Source organism: Myxine glutinosa, chromosome 9 (assembly GCF_964187855.1).
Source record: "Myxine glutinosa chromosome 9, kmMyxGlut1.1, whole genome shotgun sequence".
Taxonomy (NCBI): domain Eukaryota; kingdom Metazoa; phylum Chordata; class Myxini; order Myxiniformes; family Myxinidae; genus Myxine; species Myxine glutinosa.
Genome location: NC_136269.1, coordinates 19,281,819 through 19,299,497, shown reverse-complemented (window position 1 = coordinate 19,299,497; position 17,679 = coordinate 19,281,819). Strand labels below are relative to the sequence as shown.

The 17,679-nt window shown below is 43.9% G+C and overlaps 1 protein-coding gene across 2 annotated transcripts in view; it reads right to left on the bottom strand.

Moving 5' to 3' along the window:
- Window positions 1–2,826: 2,826 nt before the first annotated feature.
- The window catches only part of LOC137435597 (zinc finger protein 462), a 121,845-nt gene continuing 106,992 nt past the window's right edge, over window positions 2,827–17,679 (bottom strand). For both annotated transcript variants that reach the window (XM_068129505.2, XM_068129506.2), the window contains one exon: window positions 2,827–3,847. In XM_068129505.2, the coding sequence (XP_067985606.2) occupies window positions 3,730–3,847 (118 nt within the window). In that variant the 3' untranslated portion in view covers window positions 2,827–3,729. The remainder of the gene's footprint in view (window positions 3,848–17,679) is intronic.

Here is a 17,679-nt window from a genome sequence, read left to right as displayed (position 1 = left end):
AATCACTATCTCACGATCTGCCATGATCTTTCCTGGGAAAACCACATTTCCAAGCTGGCCTCCAAAGCCAGTCGCCGACTGGGCATCCTCAGTCGTGCGAAGTCCTTCCTTGGCACACCTGAGCTCCTCACCACATACAAGGCTTTCATCCGCAGCTCAATGGAGTACTGCTCTCCCCTCTGGGCTGGTGCTCCTGCCTCACACCGAGCTCGTCTTCACGCTGTTGAAACCAAAGCGTTCAGAATCATTTGAATCTCCCGCGATGATGCTATCTCCGAGGGCCTTTCACTTACTCACCGCAGGCAGGTTGGTGGTCTTTCCGTCTTCTACCGACTCCTCTCTGGCCTTGCTCCCCCAGCTCTCTCTGGGCTCTGTCCCCCAAATATTCCTACAGGACGCACAAGATCTGCCTGCAACCTTCATTCGTCTTATGGTTAAACTGCCAAAATCAATACTCTCTGCTCACCTTCACTCCTTCATTCCTCTTTTCTCCCACCTCTGGAACAAACTCCCTCACTCTCTTCAATCCCACTCCTCCCTCCAGGTCTTTAAAACAGCTGTTCACCACCATCTCTTATCTTCCCCCATCCAAAACCTTGATCTTTTCTACCCCCGCTAATTTCACCCCAAATCCACTTTTTTGAAATACCAACTTCTTTCCTGGAAGTCCTTGGTGTCCTTGCGTTTTATACCTATCCTGCCTCCCCCCAAGCCCTCTCCCTCCCACACATCTCCCGATGTCCCTGCTCTCAAATGTTGTGTTTGTGTGCTTCCCCTTCTCTCCCCATCTTGTCTACCGCTCCCCTTTTTATATACTTTGTTTGCTTGTTTGTTTGATAAATGTTAGCTCTTTCATGAGCCTCGATTCTGTATCCAAAAAAAAAAAAAAACCGAAAATAAGTTGCCAACCTATGATGACCTCAAAAATAATTGGTGGTTGAATTCAGTGACCTGGTGTGCAAATCGTCTTCAAATTTCAAGTCAATCAGATGAAAATTGAGGATTTTAGGAATTTGGCCTATGTTGACCTTTTGGCCAATGTTATCCTCAAAAACTACTTGGGGGTTGAATTTAGTGACCAGATATGCAAATCCTCTTCAAATTTCAACTTTATCGGATGAAAATTGAGGATTTTAGAAACTTGGCCTATGTTGACCTTTTGGCCTATGGTGACCTCATCAATATTTGGTGGTTGAATTTAGTGTCCAGATATGAAAATCCTATTCAAATTTCAAGTCAATCGGATGAAAATTGAGGATTTTAGAAATTTGACAAAGTTGGTGACCTTTGGCCTAGGTTGACATATTGACCTTTTGACCTCAAAACCAATAGGCTTCTTGCTTATGACCAACTCTACCATTTGGTGAAGTTTCATGAAGATGGGTTGAAAATTGTGACCTGTAGGCAACTGACATACAGACAGACAGATGAAAAATCACTCATAGAGCGACACTTGGCAAAAGAGAACAAAGCAGAATGGCACTCAGTGGAGCATCCTTTCGACCTCACAAATAATTGGTGGTTGAATTCAGTTAGCTGATATGAAAATCCAATTCAAATTTCAAGTCAATTGGATTAAAATTGAGGATTTTAGAAATTTGAAAAAAAAGTGGTTGACCTTTGGCCTATGTTAACCTTTTGGCCGATGCTGATCTCAAAAATAGTTGGTGGTTGAATTCAGTTAGCTGAAATGTAAATCCTCTTCAAATTTCAAGTCAATTGGATAAAAATTTAGGATTATAGAAATTCAAAAAAAAGTGGTTCATCTTTGGCCTACGTTGACCTTTTGGCCTACGCTGATTTCAAAAATAGTTGGTGGTTGAATTCAGTTAGCCGATATACTACGCGTCAAAAGTTTTAGAACACCTCAATTTTTCCAGTTTTTGTTGAAATTTACGCAGTTTAATGTCTCAATGTACTCTGAAATTAAGCATAGAACAAATAAACAATTGGACGTAAAAAAGAAATCATAGAATCATTTTGTTTAACAAAATTTAATTTAAATTTTTGACTCAGCAAAGTAGCCACCTTGTGCAGATATCACCGCCGAACACACTCGTGGCATTCTTTCTACAATGGAAATCAAATATTGTTCGGGAAGTTCTTCCCAACACTGTTGCAGAAGTTCCCACAAATGTGTTGCACTTGTAGGTTGCTTTGCTTTCACCCTTCTGTCCAGTTCATCCCAAACCAGCTCGATGGGTTTAGGTCTGGAGACTGTGCTGGCCATTCCATGATTTGGAGCCTACCGTCTTGTTCTTTTCCTCGAAGGTAGTTTTGACATAGCCTGGAGGTGTGTTTAGGGTCATTATGTTGCTGTAGTATCATTTTGTCTCAGTGCTCTGGTGGGTGGAGTCAAGTGACAAATGTGGGTGTGGTCCGTCAGCTGTCCAAACAATGGGTGCACATTTCAAAAATCGACCCCCAACATGAAACCCACCAACTACAACAGTAATGCGAAGCTCTTGTAGGTTTGCGACAAGTCACAGGTAAAAATGTCAACCCATTACATATCACAAACAAGAACGACACGAGGTATAGCGCATACCTTCGCCAGGCTGAACAGTTTATGTATTGGAACCCACTGATAGGCCGGATCTGGAACTGGACCTGAACCAAAACCTAATCAATTCATCCTGGTCACACGACCAACCTGTGGGACAATCTGTCCACCAACTTTCGTCCGAATCTGTCCATAACTTTTTGAGATATCCTGCTCACATCCTGCTTTTTGAGAAAACAGACAGACAGACACAGACACAGACAGGAGTGAAAACAAAACCTCCGCCCCACTTCGGTAGCAGAGATAATGAAAACGACAGAGTATAAGGTTTTTATTGACCCTTTAATCTGTTTACAAACTGCAGTCTTATGTTAAAAAAAAAAAAAAACGGGAAAAAGGGAAACAAAAGTTTCTTTTTGCCGATGTAAGTACTATTTTGAACATTTAAGACACACAAAGAAAATGTAAGTTCAAGCAGAAATGTTTGATTTTCTGCAAAGCCTTCAAATTCAATCTTGAGGCCGAACGTAATTGCACTCTTTCTGATTTACAGCTGGACCACCATAAAGTATGAGGAAGAACAAAGATTTTCAAGACGTACAAGCCTAGTGTCTGAGGAAAACAGATCTAAGTCATATAGATTGGGGGAGCGGGGGAGAGGATGAGGGTAAATCAACATTATGTAATTTGTATCCTTCACACGTGGCACATTGGGGTCAATTTGATTGGCTAGACCACAGCAGGTAGCAAAGCATATGAGGATAACAAATAAGAAATTAATCGATAAGGAAGTGTATTGGTAATGGAGATAAATGCAGTAAATAAATGTTTTTTAAAGTTAGTTTGAAATTGTGTTCAAGTTCATTTAAACATACTCCCTCTTTTCTTCGCTGTGTTATTGAGCCAAACATTACCAATTATACATCAATGGAACCTAGCCTACAGAATTAAATAAATGACAGAACTTTTGTTCCAACTTTGACAATGAAAATTTAATCAGGCTTGTGCCTGGACGAGTGCCTACAAACACTAAACACAGCACTGATAATAGTATCCAACATACAATACAATGATATAAACATGAACTACAGCAATTGTGATAACAGACATGGCCAGACAGAGGATACAGCAGAGTGGATTGCGAGCAGATAAAGAGGCCGCTGTTGGGTTATTGGAATGATAATAGGACAGCCGGCCTCCTGAGAGTTCCACATACAAACGGAAAATTAGGTGTTGGATGATAGGGCCGTGGTAGCAGGAAGGGTAGGAGTTGACTCTGGGAGATGTGGCTTGTCCAACTGTCCTGGCTTCTCTCCTTCGGCTGGTTCTTCAAGAGGGAAGGCCCTAACGTTTAAGAAAAATAATTAGGCCAAGACAGAAGAAAAACAAACCTCACAAAAGTTAAAAAGAGAAGGGAGGGAGATAGGCAAGCTAGAATAGAGGAGGGGAAAAAGTAAGGTATTAGAGAGGGGAGAGGGGGAAGGAAGTAAGATAGGAGAGAGGGGAAAAAGTAAGGTATTAGAGAGGGGAGAGGGGGAATGAAGTAAGATAGGAGAGAGGGAAAGAAGTAAGGTAGGAGAGAGGGGAGAGGGGGAAGGAAGTAAGATAGGAGAGAGGGAAAGAAGTAAGGTAGGAGAGAGGGAAAGAAGTAACGGAGGAGGGAGGAGAGAGGGAAGGAAGTAAGGTAGGAAAGAGGGAAATAAGTAAGGTAGGAGAAAGAAGAGAGGGAAAGAAGTAAGGTAGGAGAGAGGGAAATAAGTAAGGTATGAGAGAGAGAGGAGGGAGGGAAGGAAGTAAGGTAGGAGAGAGGAGGGAGGGAAAGAAGTAAGGTAGGAGAGAGGAGAGCTAGAAGGAAGTATGGTATGAGAGAGGAGAGAGAGGGAAAGAAGGTAGGAGAGAGGAGAGAGGGAAGGAAGGAGAAAGGGAAGGAAGTAAGGTATGAGAGAGTAAGGAGAGAAGGTAGTAAAGTAGGGAAAAGGAGGGAGGCTAAGATGGTTAATGATGTTACATATTAAGGGTTGCTAATATACTCACTTTGAATAACATTACAATTAAACATCTTTTTAACATCAGCCCTTTTTCATGGCAATTCAGGCTCATTTAAATCCCAAGCACAGTCCAGGACAAATATAGACATGTTTAAATGAAGTTTTAATAAATGACATTAGAATGCTAAGTTAGCTATTTTACCTTCCAGCCAAAATTTCACAAATCATAAAAGTACTGTATTGATAAAATCTAAACAAAATGTTACAAAAATCAAACTATTGTTATGAAACGATTGGTTTATATCACATTTGGAAAGCTTAATTTGCAGTGTAAATTGAAGCATTTCATTATTAATTTACACTTGCAAATTAAAAAACCCAAAGATCACTATGCAGTGTCGACTACTACACTGCTCCACACAATCTCAGGCTGATTAAAAAAAAAATTCCCTTTTAAGGCTATTTCCCCTTTTTGAGGCAATGTTTTTTATGGCCGGATGCCCTTCCCGACGCCAACCCTTTAGTCGCCTCTTACAACAAGCAGGGATACGTATTATATAAACCGGGGCACACACCGGCACATTCATCACAGCAAACTGATTTGCCGACGTTGGAAGGATGACAGGCCGAGTCAACCCACCTGGCATTAATTCAACGATCGACCCGGATTCAAACTCAGGATCCTAAGATCCCAAGCCAGCATCGTAACCGCTAAGCCAACACCAGGCTAATCTCAATCTGATTGATAGCTTTGAAAGACTTTGTGGCAATAAAGCTCCTTCTTCATTCCCCAAAATGAATCAATCCACGGACACATTTCTGGCTCACTGGTCGTCATCAGCACGGAATGAATTTCCCCAAATTCAGCACAAATCAGATTTGTTTGCACACATAATGAGTCTTGCATGTGATTTTTCACTCTGACATCAATTTGATTTCTGTGATTTGTGATTCAATTTGCGATTTCTCACTCTGGCATATGAGTTGTGGGGCGGTGCCACAGCCGACTCAGCCCGGGTAAAGGCTGAATGCCTCAATTCTGTGTTTGCTTCAAAATATTGTGTCCCTAACCCCTCACTCTCTGTACCCACCCCCTTCCCAGTCAAACCCAGAACTGCTCCTAGATTATGTGGAAACATTTATTTCAACCCTCAACTCTGACTCTGCAACTGGACCGAACGGCATCAGCTCATGTGTCCTAAAAATCTGCTCTGCTGGTCTTTCACTTCCTCTCTCTCTGCCTTTTTACCTCCAGTACCAAAGGTGGATTAGAAGTTGTGTTTTATGCGTTATTCTATTGGTTTGTTTGTCAGTCGCCTACAGGTCACAATTTTAAAGTGATCTTCACAAAACTTCAATAAACGGAAGTGTGTCATTGGCAAGAAGTCTATTAATTTTGAGGTCAAAAGGTAAAAGGTCAACAGAAGCCAAAGGTAACAGTTTTGTAAAATTTGTAAAATCATCAAATGTCATTTGATTGACTTGAAATTTGAAGAGGATTTGCACATTAGGTCTGCAAATTTAACCTCCAATTATTGTCCCCCGTCGCACAGCGGAGCGAAAGGGGGACTATGGTTTTACCCTCCGTCCGTGTGTCCGTCCGTCCGTCCGTGTGTGCGTGCAGGCGTAAGCGAAGGACCGCATTCGAATTTGGTGTGTGGGTGCAACCCACGTCAAAATCGAAGATGGCCGCCACCATGTATGTCTGATGCCATGTATGTCTGAACCTTGTGAGATGAATATCTTGAAAAATAAGCGAAGTACCAACTTCTAATTTGGTGTGTGGGTGTATCTCGGCATAAGGAAGAACGCTATTGAAAATTGGGTCGCCACGTCAAAATCCAAGATGGCCGCCACCATATATATGTCTGAAACTTGTGAGCGAAATATCTCGAAAAATAAGCGAAGTACCAACTTATAATCTGGTGTGTGGGTGCATCTAGGCACAAGGAAGAAGGCTGTTTAAAATTGGGTCGCCAAGTCAAAATCCAAGATGGCCGCCGCCATGTATGTCTGAACCTTGTGAGATGAATATCTTGAAAAATAAGCGAAGTACCAACTTCTAATTTGGTGTGTGGGTGTATTTCGGCATAAGGAAGACCGCTATTGTAAATTGGGTCGCCACGTCAAAATCCAAGATGGCCGCCATCATATATATGTCTGAACCTTGTGAGCTGAATATCTTGAAAAATAAGCAAAGTACCAACTTCTAATCTGGTGTGTGGGTGTATCTAGGCATAGGGAAGAACGCTTTTGAAAATTGGGTCGCCACGTCAAAATCCAAGATGGCCGCCTCCATGTATGTCTGAACCTTGTGAGATGAATATCTTGAAAAATAAGTGAAGTACCAACGTCTAATTTGGTGTGTGGGTGTATCTCGGCAAAAGGAAGAACGCTATTGAAAATTGGGTCGCCACGTCAAAATACAAGATGGCCGCCACCATATATATGTCTGAACCTTGTGAGCGAAATATCTTGAAAAATAAGCAAAGTACCAACTTCTAATTTGGTGTGTGGGTGTATCTCGGCATAAGGAAGAACGCTATTGAAAATTGGGTCGCCACGTCAAAATCCAAGATGGCCGCCGCCATGTATGTCTGAAACTTGTGAGATGAATATCTTGAAAAATAAGCGAAGTACCAACTTCTAATTTGGTGTGTGGGTGTATCTCGGCATAATAGTCTACTTGCCAGCAATGTGAACCCGGAAATGTTGAGTACCCCAAAGTTTTAAGTTAGAAATGTACAGTATGGGTCCCAGCACTTAGAAACTGCCGGATGCTAACTTGCATATGTTGGGCAATTAGCAAAATTAGCATTAATAGCATTAACCCTATCAAACATAGGCCTGGGACACTGAAATTTCTGTTTCGCTCTATTGCTCCACTTTTATTCACAGGTATTAGAGGTAACAAAGGCAAGTACCATACCAAACTAGAATAATATGACTATGGGTAAATAATATCCTCAAAATTAAAACACAAGTATACCCAAAATTATCAGAGCTGAAAAATATGTGCACTAGTTACACAACATAAAACTTCCATCAAGAAAGAGCGTCTTGCACCTCTACTACTCTGCACTGTTATAAAGCATATGCTCATCATAAAACTCATCCTCATCGTCTTCATCTTCTTCTCCTGACTCTACATTCTTGTCATATTGCTCTTCTTGCTGTGAGTGTGTGAGTGTGTTGCAACATGTACTATCAGAGCCTTTGCAGAAGCAGTAGCTGGTACAGGCCAGGCCTGCAGCTACGCAGCTGCACTTTGCTGTTAAACAGGGCTTTAACCCAGCTTTGCAGCTACAGCTGATCATTTCCAACACGGCAGGAGGAGCAACGGGGCTTGCATCCAGGATGGGCATGATGACTTCCTCTCCCTTCTCGCCTTCCTTCTTATTCCATCCAAACTCTGTTATGTCCACAGCTGGTGGGTCAGGGCAGTCTGCTGCTTTCCAAAGCAGCACCTGTAGATGGGCACGCCGGCCATGGAGGAGAGCGTTGCGCTCTATAGGAGGCAGTGTCTTCAGTGCTGGGGGGGTTTTGCGCTTTCGGTAGCTGTCATATCTGGCGACGTTCAGAGATGCCGACTCCCTCTCGTTGTACAGAGCCAGGAAGAAACCACTCACTGCCTCTGTAATCTGTAAATCAGTAGCTCCCTCCTCTCCGATGAAGTGAAGCAGGTCACCAGGTACTACTCTCATGGCCTTGAGTGCGGACACCTTCCCTTTCCCCACGGGATAGGAGGTGGTGTCACATCCGGAGAGAGCATGCATAGCCAGGATGGAGCGACACTGCTCACCGAGATTCTCTACTGTCGAAGTGATGTTGAGAATAGTGCCATCCCATCTCTCCATCTGCAGGTTACATGTGATACCCACCTTCCAGCACCAATAGACCATGAGTACGAAAACATCAGTGTCGTCGCTGAGAATGCGGACAGTTTCAGCTCCGCGACTGGCTGCATCCAACATGTATGAGACGAGGGAGACGTCAGCCTCGTCATGAGTGACAATACTGTCTGCTTTGCTGACCATCTTGATGTGATCTCCTATGCTGTGTGTGCACGGGAGCTCACCCAGTCTCCGTTTGTTTGTCTTGTTCTTAATCACTTTGTCGCGGCTAGGTAGAGGGGTTGTCAGTGAGAGTCGGTACTCTGTTGAGCTCTCCCCAGCTCTTCTCTGCCTCTCGTGGTCTTTTGGCAGAGACTTGCTCATACCGGTCAAAGATGACAAATGTTTCGGTGATGTAGCGATTAAGCCGGCACCCATGCTGGCTGCGAGGTCAGCCACAGTGCCTGACGATGGCCACACCACGTGGTAGATGAGCTGCGATGCATCAACGAGTACAACATGTGGTAGGTGGGGATTGGGGGCAAGGATTCCAAGACGCTGGACGATCACAGACTTGTTACCCTTCCTGAGGCATCCATACTCATCGATGATGGATGCAGGGACCGGGCCGAGCTCGTAGTCAAAGAGGGCAGAGAGCTCCATTCTTCTCTTGCTCCCCACCACCAGCAGCCGAGCAAACAACGCCTCAAGGTCACATATGATCTTCGCATTGACCTTCACTCTTTTTTTGGTGAATGTCATTGTCACCACCTTATTTGAGATGGGCGCATGAAATCTCTCAGGAAGTGATGAAGAGAACAGTGTGCTCATGTCCTGTCCGATCTTCAATGCATCTTGCACATTCACCTTTTCATCTGCCACCTGGCCATTTATGATATGGTGGAGGGTCGCGGTCTCTATGGTGAGTGGATGGGAGTTTTCCTGTAGCATTATGTCCAAATTTCATACAGATCCTTCAAATAGTTTGCTCACACGAAGCATTCAAACGGAGCAATAGAGCGAAACAGAAATTTCAGTGTCCCAGGCCTATGTTTGATAGGGTTAATGCTATTAATGCTAATTTTGCTAATTGCCCAACATATGCAAGTTAGCATCCGGCAGTTCCTAAGTGCTGGGGACCCATACTGTACATTTCTAACTTAAAACGTTGGGGTACTCAACATTTCCAGGTTCACAAGAGGGCTCTATAGGCTTGGCAAGTAGACTATAAGGAAGAACGCTATTGTAAATTGGGTCGCCACGTCAAAATCCAAGATGGCCGCCTCCATGTATGTCTGAACCTTGTGAGCGAAATATCATATCATAGCATGTTTTCTGCGTCTTCCACTTTGTCAACTCACATCACTTCACCCACGGGGGACCTAGGCGTAACGCTTGTTCTTCGTTAACATAGGCCAAAGGTGAACAACTTAGGTGCAATTTCTAAAATCCTCAATTTTCATCTGATTGACTTGAAATTTGAACAGGACTTGCATATAGGATCACTCAATTCAACCACCTATTATTGTCCCCCGTCGCACAGCGGAGCGAAAGGGGGACTATGGTTTTCCCCTCCGTCCGTGTGTCCGTCCGTCCGTCCGTCCGTGCGTGCGTGCGTGTTTGCGTGCGGGCGTGCATAAGCGAAGGACCGCATTCGAATTTGGTGTGTGGGTGCAACCCACGTCAAAATCCAAGATGGCCGCCGCCATGTATGTATGATGCCATGTATGTCTGAACCTTGTGAGTGAAATATCTTGGTAAATAAGCAAAGTACCAACTTCTCATCTGGTGTTTGGGTGTATCTAGGCACAAGGAAGAACGCTATTGAAAATTGGGTCGCCACGTCAAAATCCAAGATGGCCGCCTCCATGTATGTCTGAACCTTGTGAGCGAAATATCATATCATAGCATGTTTTCTGCGTCTTCCACTTTGTCAACTCACATCACTTCACCGACGGGGGACCTAGGCGTAACGCTTGTTCTTCGTTAACATAGGCCAAAGGTGAACAACTTAGGTGCAATTTCTAAAATCCCCAATTTTCATCTGATTGACTTGAAATTTGAACAGGACTTGCATATAGGATCACTCAATTCAACCACCTATTATTGTCCCCCGTCGCACAGCGGAGCGAAAGGGGGACTATGGTTTTCTCCTCCGTCCGTGTGTCCGTCCGTCCGTGCGTGCGTGTGTGCGTGCGTGCATAAGCGAAGGACCGCATTCGAATTTGGTGTGTGGGTGCAACCCACGTCAAAATCCAAGATGGTCGCCGCCATGTATGTCTGATGCCATGTATGTCTGAACCTTGTGAGATGAATATCTTGAAAAATAAGCGAAGTACCAACTTCTAATCTGGTGTGTGGGTGTATCTAGGCATAAGGAAGAACGCTATTGAAAATTGGGTCGCCACGTCAAAATCCAAGATGGCCGCCGCCATGTATGTCTGAACCTTGTGAGATGAATATCTTGAAAAATAAGCGAAGTACCAACTTCTAATTTGGTGTGTGGGTGTATCTCGGCATAAGGAAGAAGGCCATTGAAAATTGGGTCGCCACGTCAAAATCCAAGATGGCCGCTACCATATATATGTCTGAAACTTGTGAGCGAAATATCTCGAAAAATAAGCGAAGTACCAACTTCTAATTTGGTGTGTGGGTGTATCTCGGCATAAGGAAGACGGCTATTGTAAATTGGGTCGCCACGTCAAACTCCAAGATGGCCGCCACCATATATATGTCTGAACCTTGTGAGTGAAATATCTTGGAAAATAAGCGAAGTACCAACTTCTAATCTGGTGTGTGGGTGTATCTAGGCATAAGGAAGAACGCTATTGAAAATTGGGTCGCCACGTCAAAATCCAAGATGGCCGCCGCCATGTATGTCTGAACCTTGTGAGATGAATATCTTGAAAAATAAGCGAAGTACCAACTTCTAATTTGGTGTGTGGGTGTATCTCGGCATAAGGAAGAACGCCATTGAAAATTGGGTCGCCACGTCAAAATCCAAGATGGCCGCTACCATATATATGTCTGAAACTTGTGAGCGAAATATCTCGAAAAATAAGCGAAGTACCAACTTCTAATTTGGTGTGTGGGTGTATCTCGGCATAAGGAAGACGGCTATTGTAAATTGGGTCGCCACGTCAAACTCCAAGATGGCCGCCACCATATATATGTCTGAACCTTGTGAGTGAAATATCTTGGAAAATAAGCGAAGTACCAACTTCTAATCTGGTGTGTGGGTGTATCTAGGCATAAGGAAGAACGCTATTGAAAATTGGGTCGCCACGTCAAAATCCAAGATGGCCGCCGCCATGTATGTCTGAACCTTGTGAGATGAATATCTTGAAAAATAAGCGAAGTACCAACTTCTAATCTGGTGTGTGGGTGTATCTCGGCATAAGGAAGAACGCTGTTTAAAATTGGGTCGCCACGTCAAAATCCAAGATGGCCACCGCCATGTATGTCTGAACCTTGTGAGATGAATATCTTGAAAAATAAGCGAAGTACCAACTTCTAATTTGGTGTGTGGGTGTATCTCGGCATAAGGAAGACCGCTATTGTAAATTGGGTCGCCACGTCAAACTCCAAGATGGCCGCCACCATATATATGTCTGAACCTTGTGAGCGGAATATCTTGAAAAATAAGTGAAGTACCAACTTCTAATCTGGTGTGTGGGTGTATCTAGGCATAAGGAAGAACGCTATAGAAAATTGGGTCGCCACGTCAAAATCCAAGATGGCCACCTCCATGTATGTCTGAACCTTGTGAGCGAAATATCATATCATAGCATGTTTTCTGCGTCTTCCACTTTGTCAACTCACATCACTTCACCGACGGGGGACCTAGGCGTAACACTTGTTGTCCCCCGTCGCACGGCGGAGCGAAAGGGGGACTATGGTTTTCCCCTCCGTCCGTCCGTCCGTGCGTGCGTGTGTGTGTGCGTGCGTGTGCGCGTGCGTGCATAAGCGAAGGACCGCATTCGAATTTGGTGTGTGGGTGCAATCCACGTCAAAATCCAAGATGGCCGCCGCCATGTATGTCTGATGCCATGTATGTCTGAACCTTGTGAGATGAATATCTTGAAAAATAAGCGAAGTACTAACTTCTAATCTGGTGTGTGGGTGTATCTCGGCATAAGGAAGAACGCTATTGAAAACTGGGTCGCCACGTCAAAATCCAAGATGGCCGCCGCCATGTATGTCTGAACCTTGTGAGATGTATATCTTGTAAAATAAGCGAAGTACCAACTTCTAATTTGGTGTGTGGGTGTATCTCGGCATAATGAAGAAAGATATTGAAAATTGGGTCGCCACGTCAAAATCCAAGATGGCCGCCACCATATATATGTCTGATACCTGAGCGAAATATCTCGAAAAATAAGCGAAGTACCAACTTCTAATCTGGTGCGTGGGTGTATCTCGGCATAAGGAAGAACGCTGTTTAAAATTGGGTCGCCACGTCAAAATCCAAGATGGCCACCGCCATGTATGTCTGAACCTTGTGAGATGAATATCTTGAAACATAAGCGAAGTACCAACTTCTAATTTGGTGTGTGTGTATCTCGGCATAAGGAAGAACGCTATTGAAAATTGGGGCGCCACGTCAAAATCCAAGATGGCCGCCACCATATATATGTCTGAACATTGTGAGCGAAATATCTTGAAAAATAAGCGAAGTACCAAATTCTAATCTGGTGTGTGGGTGTATCTAGGCATAAGGAAGAACGCTATTGAAAATTGGGTCGCCACGTCAAAATCCAAGATGGCCGCCGCCATGTATGTCTGAACCTTGTGAGATGAATATCTTGAAAAATAAGCGAAGTACCAACTTCTAATTTGGTGTGTGGGTGTATCACGGCATAAGGAAGAACGCTATTGAAAATTGGGTCGCCACGTCAAAATCCAAGATGGCCGCCGCCATGTATGTCTGAACCTTGTGAGATGTATATCTTGAAAAATAAGCGAAGTACCAACTTCTAATTTGGTGTGTGGGTGTATCTCGGCATAATGAAGAACACGATTGAAAATTGCGTTGCCACGTCAAAATCCAAGATGGCCGCCACCATATATATGTCTGAAATTTGTGAGCGAAATATCTCGAAAAATAAGCGAAGTACCAACTTCTAATCTGGTGTGTGGGTGTATCTAGGCAAAAGGAAGAACGCTGTTTAAAATTGGGTCGCCACGTCAAAATCCAAGATGGCCACCGCCATGTATGTCTGAACCTTGTGAGATGAATATCTTGAAAAATAAGCGAAGTACCAACTTCTAATTTGGTGTGTGGGTGTATCTCGGCATAAGGAAGAACGCTGTTTAAAATTGGGTCGCCACGTCAAAATCCAAGATGGCCGCTGCCATGTATGTCTGAACCTTGTGAGATGAATATCTTGAAAAATAAGCGAAGTACCAACTTCTAATTTGGTGTGTGGGTGTATCTCGGCATAAGGAAAACCGCTATTGTAAATTGGGTCGCCACGTCAAACTCCAAGATGGCCGCCACCATATATATGTCTGAACATTGTGAGTGAAATATCTTGGAAAATAAGCAAAGTACCAACTTCTAATCTGGTGTTTGGGTGTATCTCGGCACAAGGAAGAAGGCTATTGAAAATTGGGCCGCCACGTCAAAATCCAAGATGGCCGCCGCCATGTATGTCTGAACCTTGTGAGCGGAATATCTTGAAAAATAAGTGAAGTACCAACTTCTGATCTGGTGTGTGGGTGTATCTAGGCATAAGGAAGAACGCTATTGAAAATTGGGTCGCCACGTCAAAATCCAAGATGGCCGCCACCATGTATGTCTGATGCCATGTATGTCTGAAACTTGTGAGATGAATATCTTGAAAAATAGGCGAAGTACCAACTTCTAATTTGGTGTGTGGGTGTATCTCGGCATAAGGAAGACCGCTATTGTAAATTGGGGCGCCACGTCAAAATCCAAGATGGCCGCCGCCATGTATGTCTGAACCTTGTGAGCGAAATATCTTGAAAAATAAGCGAAGTACCAACTTCTCATCTAGTGTGTGGGTGTATCTCGGCATCAGGAAGAACGCTATTGGAAATTGGGTCCCCACGTCAAAATCCAAGATGGCCGCCGCCATGTATGTCTGAACCTTGTGAGATGATTATCTTGAAAAATAAGCGAAGTACCAACTTATAATTTGGTGTGTGGGTGTAACTCGGCATAAGGAAGAACGCTATTGAAAATTGGGTCGCCACGTCAAAATCAAAGATGGCCGCCGCCATGTATGTCTGAACCTTGTGAGATGAATATCTTGAAAAATAAGTGAAGTACCAACGTCTAATTTGGTGTGTGGGTGTATCTCGGCATAAAGAAGAACGCTATTGAAAATTGGGTCGCAACGTCAAAATCCAAGATGGCCGCCGCCATGTATGTCTGAACCTTGTGAGATGAATATCTTGAAAAATAAGCGAAGTACCAACTTCTAATTTGGTGTGTGGGTGTATCTCGGCATAAGGAAGAACGCTTTTGAAAATTGGGTTACCACGTCAAAATCCAAGATGGCCGCCACCATGTATATATGTCTGAACCTTGTGAGCGAAATATCTTGAAAAATAAGCAAAGTACCAACTTCTAATCTGGTGTGTGGGTGTATCTCGGCATAAGGAAGAACGCTATTGAAAATTGGGTCGCCACGTCAAAACCCAAGATGGCCGCCACCATATATATGTCTGAACCTTGTGAGCGAAATATCTTGAAAAATAAGCGAAGTACCAACTTCTAATCTGGTGTGTGGGTGTATCTAGGCATAAGGAAGAACGCCATTGAAAATTGGGTCGCCACGTCAAAATCCAAGATGGCCACCTCCATGTATGTCTGAACCTTGTGAGCGAAATATCATATCACAGCATGTTTTCTGAGTCTTCCACTTTGTCAGCTCACATCACTTCACCGACGGGGGACCTAGGCGTAACGCTTGTTGTCCCCCGTCGCACAGCGGAGCGAAAGGGGGACTCTGGCTTTCCCCTCCGTCCGTGTGTCCGTCCGTCCGTCCGTCCGTCCGTCCGTGCGTGTTTGCGTGCGGGCGTGCGTGCATAAGCGAAGGACCGCATTCGAATTTGGTGTGTGGGTGCAACCCACGTCAAAATCCAAGATGGCCGCCGCCATGTATGTCTGATGCCATGTATGTTTGAACCTTGTGAGATGAATATCTTAAAAAATAAGCGAAGTACCAACTTCTAATCTGGTGTGTGGGTGTATCTCGGCATAAGGAAGAACGCTATTGAAAATTGGGTCGCCACGTCAAAATCCAAGATGGCCGCCGCCATGTATATCTGAAACTTGTGAGCGAAATATCTCGAAAAATAAGCGAAGTACCAACTTCTAATCTGGTGTGTGTGTGTATCTAGGCACAAGGAAGAACGCTGTTTAAAATTGGGTCGCCACGTCAAAATCCAGGATGGCCACCGCCATTTATGTCTGAACCTTGTGAGATGAATATCTTGAAAAATAAGCGAAGTACCAACTTCTAATTTGGTGTGTGGGTGTATCTCGGCATAAGGAAGACCGCTGTTGTAAATTGGGGCGCCACGTCAAAATCCAAGATGGCCGCCGCCATGTATGTCTGAACCTTGTGAGCGAAATATCTTGAAAAATAAGCGAAGTACCAACTTCTAATCTGGTGTGTGGGTGTATCTCGGCACAAGGAAGAACGCTATTGGAAATTGGGTCGCCACGTCAAAATCCAAGATGGCCGCCGCCATGTATGTCTGAACCTTGTGAGATGTATATCTTGAAAAATAAGCGAAGTACCAACTTCTAATTTGGTGTGTGGGTGTATCTCGGCATAATGAAGAACGCGATTGAAAATTGCGTTGCCACGTCAAAATCCAAGATGGCCGCCACCATATATATGTCTGAAATTTGTGAGCGAAATATCTCGAAAAATAAGCGAAGTACCAACTTCTAATCTGGTGTGTGGGTGTATCTAGGCATAAGGAAGAACGCTGTTTAAAATTGGGTCGCCACGTCACAATCCAAGATGGCCACCGCCATGTATGTCTGAACCTTGTGAGATGAATATCTTGAAAAATAAGCGAAGTACCAACTTCTAATTTGGTGTGTGGGTGTATCTCGGCATAAGGAAGAACGCTGTTTAAAATTGGGTCGCCACGTCAAAATCCAAGATGGCCGCCGCCATGTATGTCTGAACCTTGTGAGATGAATATCTTGAAAAATAAGCAAAGTACCAACTTCTAATTTGGTGTGTGGGTGTATCTCGGCATAAGGAAGAACGCTATTGGAAATTGGGTCGCCACGTCAAAATCCAAGATGGCCGCCACCATATACATGTCTGAACCTTGTGAGCGAAATATCTTGAAAAATAAGCGAAGTACCAACTTCTAATCTGGTGTGTCGGTGTATCTCGGCACAAGCAAGAACGCTGTTTAAAATTGGGTCGCCACGTCAAATTCCAAGATGGTCGCCGCCATGTATGTCTGAACCTTGTGAGATGAATATCTTGAAAAATAAGCGAAGTACCAACTTCTAATTTGGTGTGTGGGTGTATCTCGGCATAAGGAAAACCGCTATTGTAAATTGGGTCGCCACGTCAAACTCCAAGATGGCCGCCACCATTTATATGTCTGAACATTGTGAGTGAAATATCTTGGAAAATAAGCAAAGTACCAACTTCTAATCTGGTGATTGGGTGTATCTCGGCACAACGAAGAAGGCTATTGAAAATTCGGCCGCCACGTCAAAATCCAAGATGGCCGCCGCCATGTATGTCTGAACCTTGTGAGCGGAATATCTTGAAAAATAAGTGAAGTACCAACTTCTGATCTGGTGTGTGGGTGTATCTCGGCATAAGGAAGAACGCTATTGAAAATTGGGTCGCCACGTCAAAATCCAAGATGGCCACCGCCATGTATGTCTGAACCTTGTGAGCGGTATATCTTGAAAAATAAGCGAAGTACCAACTTCTAATCTGGTGTGTGGGTGTATCTAGGCATAAGGAAGAACGCCATTGTAAATTGGGTCGCCACGTCAAAATCCAAGATGGCCACCTCGATGTATGTCTGAACCTTGTGAGCGAAATATCATATCATAGCATGTTTTCTGCGTCTTCCACTTTGTCAACTCACATCACTTCACCGACGGGGGACCTAGGCGTAACGCTTGTTATTCTTGTTTACCGCTGGCCAAAAGATCAACATAGGCCAAAGGTCAACGACTTAGGAGCAGTTTTTAAATCCTTAATTTTCTTCTGATTGACTTGAAATTTGAACAGGACTTGCATATCAGATCATACAATTCAACCACCCATTATTTTGAGATAAACATAGGCCAAAAGGTCAACATAGGCCAAAGGTCAACAACTTATTTTAGGTA